This window comes from Lagenorhynchus albirostris, chromosome 11 (genome assembly GCF_949774975.1).
Source record: "Lagenorhynchus albirostris chromosome 11, mLagAlb1.1, whole genome shotgun sequence".
Taxonomy (NCBI): Eukaryota; Metazoa; Chordata; class Mammalia; order Artiodactyla; family Delphinidae; genus Lagenorhynchus; species Lagenorhynchus albirostris.
Genome location: NC_083105.1, coordinates 24,662,268 through 24,678,160, shown reverse-complemented (window position 1 = coordinate 24,678,160; position 15,893 = coordinate 24,662,268). Strand labels below are relative to the sequence as shown.

Here is a 15,893-nt window from a genome sequence, read left to right as displayed (position 1 = left end):
AAACCATACTTGACCATGGGAACAAAAGGATGAGTTCAATTTTTTAAAACTCTTCTGTGTCTATCCTATTTTTTAAAATGTGTTTGCGTCTGATAAAGTAAAAGCCACATCTCATGAACGGCCATTGTTTTGAAAGTCACTTGATGTGATTTACTAGCTTCTTGGTCCCCTGCACATGTGAACTGGCTTACACACAGACACATGCATCTCTACCACTGTGTCGTCTAAACCTTAACTTATAACGCGTTACCAATACGAAGCAGAAATTTTGGATCTTGGCAAGTTGATGACTTTTCTCTAAAATTTGTAAGTGAAACAAATGGTTTAATTTAGAATCTCTTTTTTTTCTTTTCTTTAAAGATAGAAGTCCTTATAGATTTAGGATTCTTTTCCGAAGCCTTTCATGAGATATCCCAGATTCTTTATGGAAAAAACATGCCTTCTTCAGTACCCGCTGGCTGTAAAGCTACTGGAAGAATGAAGGTAAACCTGCCAATTCGATTCAAAGCCATTTTTAACCTTTTGAAGGTCCTTTTGAAGGCTACATTCCTAAAATCTAGGGGATGCTTCCGCAAAAGGGTATTTACAAGTCTCTGGTACTGCAAACTTCTTTGTTAAGCTAACATCAGACATACACAAGGTTTCCTTTGTCTGAAATGGAAGAAGGGTGGGTGTCATGACAGGGAGGGGAGTGTGGTCTTGCAGTAGGTTTTTACTGTGGAATTTTAACTTTGTGTTGTCATGGACAGTCTCAGTAGACACACTGATCAGCCACTATCTCTTAGACTTTTGGGTCTGAGCTTATAATTTCTAGTTAATAGTCTTAGTCAAAATGGTCTCTTTTCATGTTTTATTTGGATATTTTGATTTATATACTTTATACCAAAGAGTTAAGCATGTGTTCACATTTCTTCTGATTTTTGTGAGGGGAGAATGTTCCTCTATTTTGTCTAGTCTTTTTTGACTGTGGGAGAGAGTTCTACCTGGCTTGCTTAATTTGTATTTGTAAGTTGCATGATTGAAGCAGCCTTGAAAATGAATACTGACTTTTATATTTAAATCAGAGTGAGCTCTTATTGTCCTCTGCTTTGGTTTTTGTGGTGATCTGGGAATCCCTGGGTGATCTTGCTTGGGGCAGATGCTTGGACCCTCATCCAAGGGCCAGCAATAAAGGAAATAGGAGAAAGCAACAAGTCAGTTCCCTGGGAGAGACCATATGTGTGAGGAGTGAGACTGGCAGACACGATACATGCTGGTGGGATTCCAATTCAGAGGACCTAAAAGAAACTGCGGAATAGTTATGTCTTGAAAACTACTTGCATAGGCAGACATATTTACATATAATGCATACATTACTTCAGTGTATACCCCTAAAAGGTTGCTGCTTTTTTCTCAGTATGACTGCTACAGTGTTATAGTTTATCGTAATGAGGTTAAGTGTCAAGTTATCTACAGAAAATCCTAAGAGGGACGTTCAGTAGACGATCAGATACGTGTGTGTATGTCTATACATCTACAGTGGACCCTCTGTATCCATGGGTTCCACGTCAGTGGCTTCAACCAACCATGGATTGAAAATATTTGGAAAAAAATTCCAGAGAATTCCAAAAGGCAAAACTTAAATTTGCATGCTAGCAGTTATTTACGTACCATTTACATTGTATTAGGCATTATAAGTAATCTAGAAATGATTTAAAGTATATGGGAGGATGCGCCTAAGTTATATGCAAATACTGTGCCATTTTATATGAGGGACTTGAGCATTGCAGATTTTGCTATGGGGGGTGGGGAATCCTGAAACCAATCCCTCACAGTTACCAAGGGACGACTGTATATTTATCTATCTAGCTGTCTATGTGGGAGTCAGTCATGTTTTTTGGTTCATTTTCTATAGCACAAACTATTTCATCTTGTTACCTGGGTTAGATTAGCAGTATTTTCTTTCTTTTTTTTTTTTTTTTTAAAGTTTATTTATTTATTTTTGGCTGCGGTGGGTCTTCCTTGCTGCGCGTGGGCTTTCTCTAGTTGCGGGAGTGGGGGCTACTCTTCGTTGCGGTGCGCGGGCTTCTCATTGCGGTGGCTTCTCTTGTTGCGGAGCACGGGCTCCAGGCGCACAGGCTTCAGTAGTTGTGGCATGAGGGCTCAGTAGTTGTGGCTCACAGGCCCTAGAGCGCAGGCTCAGCAGTTGTGGCACACGGGCTTAGTTGCTCCGCGGCATGTGGGATCTTCCCGGACTAGGGCTTGAACCCGTGTCCCCTGCATTGGCAGGCGGATTCTTAACCACTGCGCCACCAGGGAAGCCCAATAGCAGTATTTTCTTGCTTGCTTCTCAAGCAACAGCCTTTCCCTGTTGTAAAATAGTTTGCATTTTGTTATTTAAATTATATTTTAATTCATTTAAAAATATTTATTGAGTGCTGACTGAATACAGGCACTATTCCAGACATGGGAATAGAGCAGTAGAAAGATAAATGGAGTTATTGCCTTCCTGGAGGCATGTTACTATTGGACAGTCCAGTGAGGAAGACAAATAATAAACACATTAAGCACATAACTACATGTCAGATGGTGACATGCTCTGATGGACAATCAAGCTGAGCTGAGGGACAGGAAGTGACCAGAGCGGTGGGTAGCTGTTCTGTTGAGGGTGGTTTGGGAAGTCTCTCTAATAAGGGAGTGAAAGGTTTGAGGGAACAACCTTCCAAATAGGAGGCAGTGCAAGGGCAAAGGCCTGTAAGATGTGGTTGAGGAAAACCGGGAAGGCCACGTGAGGCTGGATTAGAGAGGAGGAGGAGAGGGGGCAGGACCCAGGAGCCAGGTCATGTCGGACCGCCCAGGGCTGGGGGAGGACTGGAGTTTACTCTAAATGAGATGGGAAGCCTTGTAGAGCTTTGAACAGAGGAGCGATGGGACAGGAAGTAAATTTCAAAGAACCGCTTTGTTGCTGTTTGGGGAATGGGCTGTGGATGAGCTTGGGTATAAATGGGGAGACCAGGGAGAAGGCCTTTGCCAATGACCTGAGTGAGATGTGACAGTGGTCGGGGTAACAGTGGTGGGAGGAGTGAAAAGTGGTAGAATTCTGGGCACATGGCAAAGGTAGAGCTGACAGCATTTGCTAATGATGGTTGAGATGTGGGATGTAAGAGAAGGAAGTCAGACCTGACTACAGAGTGTTCAATGTGAGCAGCAGGTACCAAAGAGTTTTCATTGACTGAGATGGGGAGTCCCGCTGCCCCAAGGCAGGCGTAGAGCGTGTTAAGTGTGAGATTCCTAGTGGACAAGCAGGTGGAGATACAGCCTAGGTAGGTGTAGAGAGTATATGTTCTGGAATTCAGGGGAGAGTTTGAAGCTGCAGGTAAATTTGGGAGCATCGGCAGAAATTTAAAATCATGGGACTGGGGGAGAGCAGCTGGGGACCAAGGCAGATAATGGAAAGTAAAAGGCAGAGGACTGAAACTTGGGGCCCTCCACATATAGGGTCCGGAAGACAAGAAGGAAAGGGAAGCCCGTTGGGTAGAATAGGAAACAAGAGAGTTTTCAATGGTTACTGCTTTCACCAAAACAAATGGACAAGTGGTCTGAAACTCATTTTTACAGATAAATTCCAAACTTCATTTTTTATCAACTAGTTTTCATAAGACAAAAGTGTGGGCGAATTGTTTCCCGATGGATTATGCCTTCAAATTTTGTGTTCTCAAAGTTAATTTGCAGCTTTTCCAGCTTCAGTTGGGAATTTAAAAAGTGTAATTAAAAGAGGAAGTGCGTTCAGGGTTTAAAATTAAAATAGGTGCCAACGTTATTAGGCTGCAGGCTAGTTATTTAAAGACAGGATTAATGAGTTAAATTTCAGTTGTAAAGCAGTTACTGGAAAAGCCTTACAGATTATGATTGAAATTTTTTTTTTTTTTTTTTTTTGCGGTACGCGGGCCTCTCACTGTTGTGGCCTCTCCCGTTGCGGAGCACAGGCTCTGGACGCGCAGGCTCGGCGGCCATGGCTCACAGGCCCAGCCGCTCCGTGGCATGTGGGACCTTCCCGGACCGGGGCACGAACCCGTGTCCCCTGCATCGGCAGGCGGACTCTCAACCACTGCGCCACCAGGGAAGCCCTATGATTGAACTTTTCACGGGCTTTTAAAAAAAATTCTGTTTTTTTTTTTAATATACTCATATTTCGATTCTGCTCTCATCACCAAATCTAAAGTCCCATCATTAACTCTCTTCAAATTATATCACCAAAGGTCTCTCCCTGGATTCAGTTACTCACTTTTCAATGTGTTAAAGGAAATAAAGAATATCTTCAAAAAAAGAAATGTTTTTAAACACTCGCCAGCACTTTCTTCCGATAAGAGCAATATGTGATGTCTTGATTTAGGGGTTCCTCAAAAGCAGATCCTGAGACAAAGATTTGGGAACAATTAGTGTGTTTGAGAGATGATTCCAGGAAGAACAGTGAGTGAGTGGGAAAGTCAGACAGGGAGACGAGGAAAACCACTCCACAGAGCATTAATGAGATCCCCGCCACGGGCAGGTGGGGCCTGCAGAGAGACTGTCTCTTGCCCCTCATTCGTAGGGGTTGCTCCCTGCACTTTCAGCCTCTCCTGGAACTCTCCTGTGGCCACAGAATGCCCTCAGTCAAAGAGGTACAGGTGCTCGAAGTAGGTTACCACGCACATATGAGCGGCCTGTTCATGGAAGATGCTGGTGACTTCCAGGTGACCAAGAGCATGTGGATGTGGTGTTAGTATTGACATCTAAGAATGGGCACCTTTTAAAAAGGGCAGCTGTACCAGAAGGGATGCACCCTCATAACGATACAACAGTGTTCTGTGACAAATGAATTGAATGTTTTCTAATGCAGTATTATATTTAGAGCCAAACATATTAACAGGTAATTCACAAACAAGGGAAGAACCACAAAAAAAATCATTGTGAAGAGTAATACAATTTACCTCAAACTGGCAAAAACAATTTTAAGTGCTAATACGCAATGCTATTGAAAGTGCAGTAATCCTGGCATTTTCATACAACATGGGTGGAAGGTAGATTGAGCTACCCCTTTTCAATTTTCTCAATATAGTCTTATCTTATGACCCAGCACTTCTGCTTCCAGGAATCTATCCAAAGGTGATAATCAGAAATACCAGCAAAAGAGTCACCAATATTATTCAAACCAGGGCTGAATGGTGGGGTGAGGATGAGAAGTGGTCTTCTTAGATGTCTAACAATAGGAGAGAGGTTAAGTTATTATGCCACATTCATAGGATAGAACATTACTGAGCTATTAGACGAGGTTTACAAATAACTTAATGGTGTGGGAAAATAATTATGATGTAACATTTAGTGAAAAGGAATCCAAATACATATACAAAATTTTAAAATACATCAAAAAGAAATTGGTAGTACCGTCACCTAGATATTAACATTGACAACCTAAAGATGTTGATTTTTGCTTTCTTCTTTATACTATACTTGTCTTTTCTGACCAGAGCATGGATTACTTTTATAACAAAAATTATATTTAAGGTAGTTTTAGAACACATTAACAGTTTCATCTAAAGGAGCTCTCAATACTCTTGTTTCTAATGTTAACATTTTGTATATTGACAGCTATTTCAGTCATTTGACTCGGGAAAACCTCTTACTAGTAAAGAAAATATGCAGGTAAGGATAATGATATTTTATAAATACTGGATATTTAGTGTGCATAATTTTTGAGTCATTTCAATCTGTTTGGTATGTATAATCTTTGTTTTTGAGTATCTGCTGTGTAATATGCTCTTCTATGTCTGGTAGTGGAGTCTGATCTCCAAATATTGAGGCCAGAGATACGGTCGGACCCAAACTGATCTGGTTTTCAGGTGGAGCAAATATCAGTCACTGCTCCTCAGTTTTCAGTTACACATGCATATTCAGTTTGCTTATCTAGCCATGCCAAGTATCTAATATCTATCTTAGTTACCTAATAACTTTGATCATCAGTAAAGGATTTTGTGACAGCCCACCTGTTCAATACTGCTTTTGCTCGGATCCATTGCCCCAGTCTGAGACTGCCTCTCAGCCAATGTATGGAAGGTTTTCTTTTTTTTTTTTCTTCTTCAATTTTTTTGGAGGGTATAACTGACATATAACATTGTGTAAGTTTAAGGTGTACAATGCATTGATTTGATACGTTTATGTATTACAGTATGATTACCATCATAGCATTAGCTAAAGGAAGGTTTTCATATGACATTTTTATAAGCAATTCCTCCGATTTCCCCACTATTTTTTACAAAGAGAGGACCAGACTGCCCTTCCCAATAGGTTTATTCTTGTCATTAATGGAATGATTGGGTTTTAAACTTTTGGTGACCTAAAAGCATTTAAATTTTATGAAGTCATTAAAAAAATCTTAGAGTCCCAGCAGTTTGTCCACTAGGAAGTGTTGGAGTGGAAGGGTGGTAGGACAACCATTGTTAAGGGAGTTACAGAGGGGCAAGGGGTTCACACAGGCAGGTGATAGTTAATGCATATAGACGGGTACACATAGTTTTTGGGTTTTTTAAATGCTCAGAAACAGCATTCTGTTTCACTAAGTATTAATTTTTATGAAATAACTTTGAGAGACATTTCCTCAAAATTGCTTTATTTTTTTCCTCCATAATTTTGGTAGGAATTTATCTACCTTTTATTAAATGTAATCTTATTACTTTTCTATTATTGTTAATTTTATTCCACAAACTTCACTTTTAATTATGCTTCAGATGATTCATTGTTTTTGCCTTAAAATTTGTTTTAATTTATAAGCAAGTTGCCTGGAATGAAAGAACTGGTATTAGGAAGATACAAATACATATTCATCTTTCATTTTAGTGTTCTGAGACCTTGGGATGCTTCGGAATATTTATTTCTTTCCAGTCATAAATGCCAGGGCATCCTAAAAACACTTCTTTTGGTTTTGGTTATGAAAGTGGTCTTGGGTATAAAAGGAATGTTTGTCTGATCTTTTTTTTTTTTTTTTTTTAAACAAAAAGAGACTGACAGTACTGTATAATGGAAAACCGATTTCTATTAGCTAATTAATTAAAACAGAACTGTTGGTCTGCTTAAGACGCTTCAGATTACACTTCATATTTTCTGTATAGAGGGAGAGGAAGGAGTGTTGGATAGCATTACTAATTAATCTTCTTTTGATCCTCAAGAGTTTGTGTGTAATTGTCAGGGCTCATTAAATCACTGTTTGCTGTGGATAGAAAAGAGAAACCTTCTCCTACACACACACCCCGCCCCCAACCAGTCTGAAGTTTCTTTTCTAGATGGAGAATGTCAACCATTTCCTTAGCACGATCATTTGTTACCAGGTCAGGCTCAGAGCTGCTCCATGTCTGGCTGTTTGGCAGGTATTGCTTTCCACCCTTTAGAAGGGCTTAAGGAAGGAGAATGAACAACAGCAACAGATCTCCCCACTGCGAGCATTGCCTCATACTCTCCCAAACAGTGAGGGTTTTCTTTTTTTAGTTCATGTAAGGCAAATAATTTCTTTTTTTTTTTTTTTTTAGAATACATAGCCCCAGCATCTGCCTTTTATATTAATTCAACAAATATTTAATAAGAGCCTGTTGTGTGCAAGGTACTCTTCTTGTGCTGTCAGATAAATACATCAGTTAATCAACAAAACAAATTCTAAGCCCTCAGGGAGCTTATATTTTAGTGGGCAAGACTAGTAATAAACATATATATGTACACATTATAAATGAGTAAATTATATAGTATGTTAGGAGGTGAACCATGCTGTAGGGGAAAATGAACCCAGCAGCTCATAAAGGGGATTGGGAACATGGGGCTAGACTGGGGTTGTAATTTTGAATGGGACAATCAGCTTAGTCCTCACTGAGGTGACATTGGTGAACAGACCTGAAGCAGGTAAAGGTGCAAGTCCTATGAAATCTGGAGAAAGAATAATCTAAGAACAGGCTACAGTGAGTGCAAAGGCCCTGGGGCAGGATTGCCTAGCTTAGTGAGGGACATCTTGGCCAGTGTGGCTAGAGTTGTGTGAATGATGGGAGAGCAGTTGGAGACAAGGTCAGAGAGGTAACAGGGTAGATGGTGGTGGGGTGCTCAGATGGAGAAGGGCCTTGTAGGGCTTTTGTCACCTACGCTCCTACTCCGAACAAAAGGAGGAGCCACTGGAGGGTTTAGGGCAGAGGTGTGGCCTGATCTACTTGTGTTTTAAAGGGATCACTTTAGCTAATCCATTGAGTCTGCTGTGTGGCAGGTACTGTCAATCAAACACATTAGTTAACAAATAATACAGACAGATTCTCAGTCCTCATAGAGCTTATACTGTGTGTGTGTGTGTGTTTGTGTGTTTGTGTTTGTGTGGGAGACTAGGAATACAGTTTTGGACAGGTTGAGTTTGAGATATCTGTTAGACATCCAAGTGGAAGAATTGAGTCAGAAGTTGATTATATGAGTCTTGAGTTAGAAGAGAAGTTGGAGCTAGAGACAAAAACTTGGGATTTAATTAGCATTTAGATGAGATAAAACCATGAGCCTGATTAAGATCATCGAAGGGGAGAGAATGAGGGGATGGAAGAGGATGGAGCCCTGGGACACTCCAATATGTAGAAGTATAGGAAAAGAGGAGGAACCAGCAAAGAAGACGGAAAAGGAGTAGTGGATGTAATAGGAAAGAAACCAAGGGAGTGTGGTGGCTTGAAAGCCAAGAGAAGAAGCATTTTCAGAAGAGGGAATGATTAGTAGTGTCAAATTTTGCTGAGAAATGCACTACCATAATTCACGAAGTCTTAAACATGAATTTTTAAAAACATTTAATAGCTCTGCAATCAGAATGCATTTTACAATTGTGGGCATGTGAAAGTTTAATTGGCATATAAAATAATGGCGTCTTAGATTAAAGTAACATGGCATACGAAGACTGAGAATTAACCATTAGATTTAGCCAAGTGTAGACCATTGGTGACCTTGACCAAAGGGTTTCAGTGTAAGGTTGGAGTAGGTTTAAAAGCCAATGAAAGGAGAGAGATTGGAATATTGACAACCTTGTAGGTTGTTGCTGTTAGGGGAAGTGAGAATTAGGGTAGTAACTGGAGGGGGAAGTCAGGATATAGAGAGTTTTTGGTTTTTAAAATGGAGGTGAAGACAGCATGGCTGTGTGCTGATGGGAATGTCTCTGTAGAAAGGGAACGTTTTTTTAAATTGAAGTATAGGTGATTTTCAATTTTGTGTTAATTTCTGCTATACAGCAAAATGATTCAGTTATACATATGTATATATATACATTATTTTTCATATTCTTTTACATTATGGTTTATCATAGGATACTGAATTTAGTTCTCTGTGCTATACAATACGACTTTGTTGTTTACCCATTCCATATATAATAGTTTGTGTCTGCTAACCCCAAACTCCCAGTGCATCCCTCCCCCACCTTCTCCCCTTGGCAACCACAAGTCTGTTCTTTGTGTCTGTTTCTGTTTCATAGATAAGTTCATTTGTGTCATACTTTAGATTCCACATGTAAGTGATATCATATGGTATTTGTTAGAAAGGGCACTTACGATGTAGGAGAGAATGGCTGAGTATACCAGTGGGGACAGGACTGATGGCCTGAGTGGTGGCACCAGCCTTAGGAAGCAGGAAGGAAGGCAGGGCAGTGAGGCAGATGCTTGGATAGGTGAGAGGGGTGGAGCTGTGAGGTCTGTGGACACTACTCTGACTGCTTCAGTTTTCTCATTTAAGTATAGGAAGCAAGGTTACTAGCTGGGAGGGGTATTGGGGAGAAAGTGTTAGAATTTAGAAACAAGAAGAGCATGAAATGGTTGTCTAGGAGACAGCAAGAGTGAATGGACTGGGAAAATGCAGGATGATGACCAGGTGGCACTGAGGTTTGGTCAGGAACTTAAAGTGGTACCACTTAGCATGATTGCCAAGGAAGTGTGCATGCAAGGGAGGGGACCAGGAAGTGGAGGGAGTCCTCAAGGTGGGGATTCTCATGACTGACACAGATGCTAAGCTGGGAAGGGGTTTGCGTATCCTCCCGTCCTTCCCCTTTTTCCCATCCTGCGAGCTCTAATTTACTCGAGCTAAAGCAGAGTGGCCAGCACGCATGGCTGATGAGCTTTGTCAGTTGCTCCATTTTGATAAGGTGTCCCCTCCTCGCTGTCGGCACTGGGCTCACCCTGTGTGGCAGGGCTGGCCTCATGGGGCGGGTAACCAACTGGTGGGAAACGGCAGGAGCACTGTGGACCTGCTGGCATCGTTGTGACGCCTCTCTCAACGGACCTGCCGATTATGTTCCCTCATGTCTATCCCTGAATTCCTTCACCCTGCACCACATGAGGACTGCAGAAGGGGACTGAAGCTAATAATATCTGAAAACAGTATTTTACTACTTTGTCTTTTTTTTAATTTTTTTTTAGGCACTTGATGATTTAATAAACGAAGGCTTGCCTCTAATTCTGGTTACGGTCGGTCAGCAACATCTCTTAAATAAGTTTGCCTTTGTTAAAGCATACTTTTTAGTAAATGTGGCTGCAACAATAAATTGTGTCCCAGAACACAAAATGAAACCAGTCTGCCATGGTCTTATTAATGAGAAAAACAGACCAAACCTCCCAAACTTGAAAGGTAATCTTTTGTTCTATTTTTTTTGCTTATTTCTCTTTCTATTCCCTTTCCCCACCTATCCCCCCACTCTACCCCCCAATAATCCATATGAACATTCTAGTAGATATTCTTTCATGGTTTTCTCTGAGCTCACTTAATGACACACATATGTGCTTATGGCTAGGTACCTGCCTGTCCATATCCACCAATATGTCTGCGTATTTGTCCACTTTCTTACATTATATACAGTTGACCCTTGAACAACACAGGTTTGAATTGCACAGGTCTGTTTATACACCAATATTTTTCAATAGTGAATATTACAGTACTGCACAATCTGTGGCTGGTTGAATCTGCAGATGCTGAACTGTGGATACAGAGGACCGTCTATACCAAGCGCCAACTATAAATTATACGTGGATTTTCACCTGCATGGAGGGTCAGTGTCCCTAACCCCCATGTTGATCAAGGGTCAGCTGCACATACAAAATAGGATTTGTCATTTATTTAAGAAATGATGTATTTTACATTTTTCTGCCTCTTGCATTTCTTATGTAAAAAACTTTGCTAAGCCACTCCAAGTCAGCTGATTTGCTTTGGTCCCCTAAACCGGCTGTGTGGTGTCTTACGCTGTGAACAGCCCATGGTTTATTCAGCCATTCCCCTGTTGTGCGTTCACTTTGTTTCTAGGGAACAGTGTGGAAGCACTACATATCCATACTATAGTGTATATTTCTATAGGATAAGATACCCATGGATGGGATTTATGGCCCATATATACACATAAAACTATATACATATTTTTCAAATGAATTAATGTTGCCTTAAAAATAGGTTTTTTTGTTTTTGTTTTTGTTTTTTTACCACTAAGTATGATGTTAACTGTGGGTTTTTCATAGATGTCCTTTATCAGCTAGAAGAATTTCTCTTCTATTCCTAGGTTGTTGAGTGATTTTATCATGAAAAGGTGTTGGATTTTATTAAATGCTTTTCCTGTGTCTATTAAGATGATTATATGGTCTTTGTTTTTTATTCTGTCTGTACGCATGTATTATATTGGTTGATTTTTGAGTGTTTAACCAACCTTGCTTTCTTGGGATAAATCCCACTTGGTCATGGTGTATATAATTCTTTGTATATGTTGCTGGATTGTTTGCTAGGGTTTTGTTGAAGATTTTTGCATCCATATTCATAACATGTATTGTGTAGTTTTCTTATGGTGTCTTTGTCTAGTTTTAGTATCAGAATAATACTGGCCTCTGTTTTAAAGTGTAAGTTTTATTATTATTCAGGTGTGGTGAGGCCAACAGATCAGGAGATGGCTGCCATTGACAACAGAGTTTGTTACTTACAGCTCCCAAGAGGGCGGGGCATGCTACAACATGGGAGGGCCACACAGGGCTTGGGGTCACTCAGGAGGCAGAGAGAGCAGGAGAAAGAGGTGGATTAACCTCTTGCCAGGATTTCTCATGTTCTGGTATCATCCTAGCGTTCCTCCGTTTCTATCCTTGCCTGTCTCTCACTTTCCCTTAGGGGAGAAGACCTAGTCCCAGATCTTTCTCCTGGGCCCTCCCTCATACTCAGCTGACCCTCTAGCTCCAGAGTCTCCTAATTTAGGAGAAGAGCCAGGCAAATGGAAGTTGGAAGAAGGGAGGAAGTCAGGTGTGTTCAGTTCCATGTTATTCTGGACTCCCTCTTCCACTTGACAAACTTAGTCTCTTCAGGTGGGTAATTTGTGCCTTAATTCCTAGTCAAATAATGACTTGTAGTGTTTCTCCCTTCTGTAGTCTAGAAGCCAGGCTTACTGTAGCAGGCAAAGTTTGTGATCTAAATTCTCTCAATGCTCCCTCGCTCAGAATGAGGGCTAACTTTGGATTGTGGGTAGGAATTTTGAGATATTTGAGGACTGTAGTTTGTGCTGTTCCAAATGGTCTCACTCTCTGCTCTTAGAGTGAGGGGCATGAACTGACACTTCCAAGGAGGTCTTGGAGCATATCAGCAGAACTGACACTTCAAGGAGATCTTATCAAGATATTATAAATATCTGGAAGACCCAAAATATTGGGTTGGCCAAAAAATTCGTTCGGGTTTTTCCTAACAGCTTACGAAAAACCTGAACGAACTTTCTGGCCAACCCAATTCTTTGAGGACCTTAAGGGGTCCTGGGATCCCAGGTGAGGAACCACTATTTTATATCAGTAGCCGATAACTTGAATGGCATCACCAAGCACCCAAAAGATCCTTTCAGAATTTAAGAATCAGCCTGTCTTCTAATGTCTGATATTTAGGGACCATTTGATAGAGCAGTGTGTTTCTAATTATCATTGTGGTTGTTTTTAAACATTAAATTTTCCAACTAATGATGAGTTTTGTAAATTAGAATTAATATTTAAGCTAACCACAGATATCCTTAGTTCTTCCAAAATGTTGTGTCTTATAGAGGTGTGTTTAAAGGATGAGGGAGGCTTACTTTGTCAGCTTACACAAATGAAAGAGGACTTCGCACTTAGCACACTAAAGGTAAGTTTAAAAGAATTTTCAAATCATAGTGAATCCGTTACCAGAAAGCCCACTGTTAGGCCCTGGACAGGTCAACTTTCAGGACTGTGCTTACTCACGTAGTTTTTCTTGCCTAAGCATGGGTTGGGGCCAGGGATGGAGTCTACTCTCCATGAGAAAAGCAGATGCCGAGAGGTGTCAGACTTTGACCTTTCAACTTGATTAAGTTTCTGTGGGGAATAAGATTTATTATCTGATGGGATTTGAGCATTCCATGCCCTGTTTGTTGTTTCCTAATAATAATAGTGATAACAACAGGAACAACAACAGTACCATTTATTCAGTGCTTACTATGTGACAGGCACTTTGCATGATTATTTAATTCTCACAACTCTGTGATGTACATATTAATCATTTTTGAACTGTATTGTGCTGAACCATGAATAAACTGAGGCTTAGACAGTAAGAAATTCACTAATGCCATACAACTAATAAAATACAGATACATTCTTAACCATTATACTAAATTACCCTAGTCCTTATATAGTATTTACTGCTCTATACAAACAAGGTTTTAGAGACCTGTTCCTTGAAAGATTGGTTGGTCCCTTTCTTTTTTGCCATGTTCCTATTTAGTATTGCTTTTGCTATTTAGTATTGATTGTCAACTGTAAAATCTCATTATCTTTACATTACCAGTTAGGTTACCATAGTTTAATTTGAAATACAGTCGATCCTCATTATTCACAGATTCAGTATCTGCTAACTTGCTTATCTGCTAAAATTTAATTGTAACTCCCAAATCAATACTCTGCTCCTTGGTGGTCATTTGGGGACAGGCACAGAGCATAGAAAACTTTGAGTTGCCTGATATGCACATTCCCAGCTGAGCTGAACAAGGCAATGCTGACTTTTTCTTTCCACTTTCATACTATAAACAAGTGTCCTTTTCATTTATTGCCAAGCTTTTTGCATTTTTGTGGGGTCTTTTGTTGATCTTTTCACTATTTGAAATGGCCCCTAATGCATAGTGCTGAAGAGCTGTCTAGTAATCCTAAGTGCAAGGAGGCTGTGATGTGCCTTTTGGAGAAAATATGTGTGTTAGACAACTTCAATCAGGCATGAGTTGTAGAGTTATTGGCTGTGAGTTCAAGGTTAATGGATCTACGCTGTATATTCAATAATGTGTCTTTAAACATAAACACACATTAAACAAGGTTATATACTGATCAGCTGACAAAAATGGTGTGACCAGAGGCTCGTAGGAACCTATCCCTGTATTTCCCTAGGAGCAATGCTTCAGTATTAGCTGACTCAGTGTTTGCAGCAACTTTCTAGAACACAGCTACTATGAATAAGCAAGTATGGGCACTGGCTGTGCATGCAATAAAGGGTCACTGCCCTACACACTTACTCTTTTTTTTTTTTTAACATCTTTATTGGAGTATAATTGCTTTACAGTGGCGTGTTAGTTTCTGCTTTATAACAAAGTGAATCAGTTATACATATACATATGTTCCCATATCTCTTCCCTCTTGCGTCTCCCTCCCTATCCCACCCCTCTAGGTGGTCACAAAGCACCGAGCTGATCTCCCTGTGCTATGCGGCTACTTCCCACTAGCTATCTATTTTACGTTTGGTAGTGTATATATGTCCATGCCACTCTCTCACTTTGTCACAGCTTACCCTTCCCCCTCCCTATATCCTCAAGTCCATGCTCTAGTAGGTCTGCTACACACTTACTCTTGCCATTACTTCCCTTTTCATTCCCTGTTGTCTTTTTCCTGTTCACTGAGCTCTCTTCTCTGATGATTTTGTTCATCAGAGACTTGGAAGACTTTTAGGTCTTCCATTCATTGTTACTTTTCAGTACATGAGAAATATTTGATGAATAAGAATGAGACATGATTTGTATTATTTCTGAACTTGGGTGATTGTGTGTTGTTCTTTCTTTAGTCAATTTTACTGACAGAAGCTGAAGACAGGCTCAACTTCCTTGTGTCAGAGATGGAGAATCCAGGCCATAAGAACCTCTCTCAGTGTTCGGCTGGCGAGCTAGAGATTGTGGTGGAGGTCAGGCTGCAGCTGGCTGCAGTCGCCCTGCAGAGACACCGGGCAGCATACAGGCGAGTCTCGGCATCACAGTTTCTTCCTCACTCTGATTTGTTAAAATATACCTAAATTTTATAAATTCCTAGATTAATAGAGCAGACTTGCTTTTTATTATTCAGGAGAGTTTTCACACATTACTACATTTAAAACTATAATTCTCAACAAATTAATTGGTTTATTAAAGCATATAGCTAGGATGTTTTATGTGAAACATAAACAAAGTCACAGAGTTCTCCTTTTTAATTAATAATTTATTTTTAAAAGGCAGAACCTAAATTCCTTATAGCTTTTTTTACAGATAACACCTATGGAGTGTTTTCTCCCTAGACAACCGATAAAAACATTAAAAACAAGCTCTATTTTGAAAAAGTAACATCTCCTGAACTATGCTGTGCTCAACCACTTAATAAACTGTTGTAGGTGGCTCATTTTTAAAATGTGATGCAGTTGCTAATGTCAGATCTTTCTTTTGTTCATTGATTCATTCATATATAGTGACCAGTATCTGCTAACTGCCTCACTGTTGGGCTCTGATCTAGGCACCAAGGAGACAAAGATGAATAGAACATAGTTTCTGTATTCATAAGCTCATAGACGTACAAACACTTGCATAGTTAAAAATACTTCTCAGTGATTTTTTAGTATTGAATAATATAGAAATATACTTTCAAGAA

At 40.1% G+C, this 15,893-nt stretch overlaps 1 protein-coding gene across 2 annotated transcripts in view; it reads left to right on the top strand.

The window, feature by feature from the left end:
* The window catches only part of CFAP54 (cilia and flagella associated protein 54), a 301,163-nt gene that overhangs the window by 182,790 nt on the left and 102,480 nt on the right, over positions 1 to 15,893 (top strand). For both annotated transcript variants that reach the window (XM_060164794.1, XM_060164793.1), the window contains 5 exons: positions 361 to 483; positions 5,608 to 5,661; positions 10,422 to 10,629; positions 13,049 to 13,128; positions 15,064 to 15,233. In XM_060164794.1, the coding sequence (XP_060020777.1) occupies positions 361 to 483; positions 5,608 to 5,661; positions 10,422 to 10,629; positions 13,049 to 13,128; positions 15,064 to 15,233 (635 nt within the window). The remainder of the gene's footprint in view (positions 1 to 360; positions 484 to 5,607; positions 5,662 to 10,421; positions 10,630 to 13,048; positions 13,129 to 15,063; positions 15,234 to 15,893) is intronic.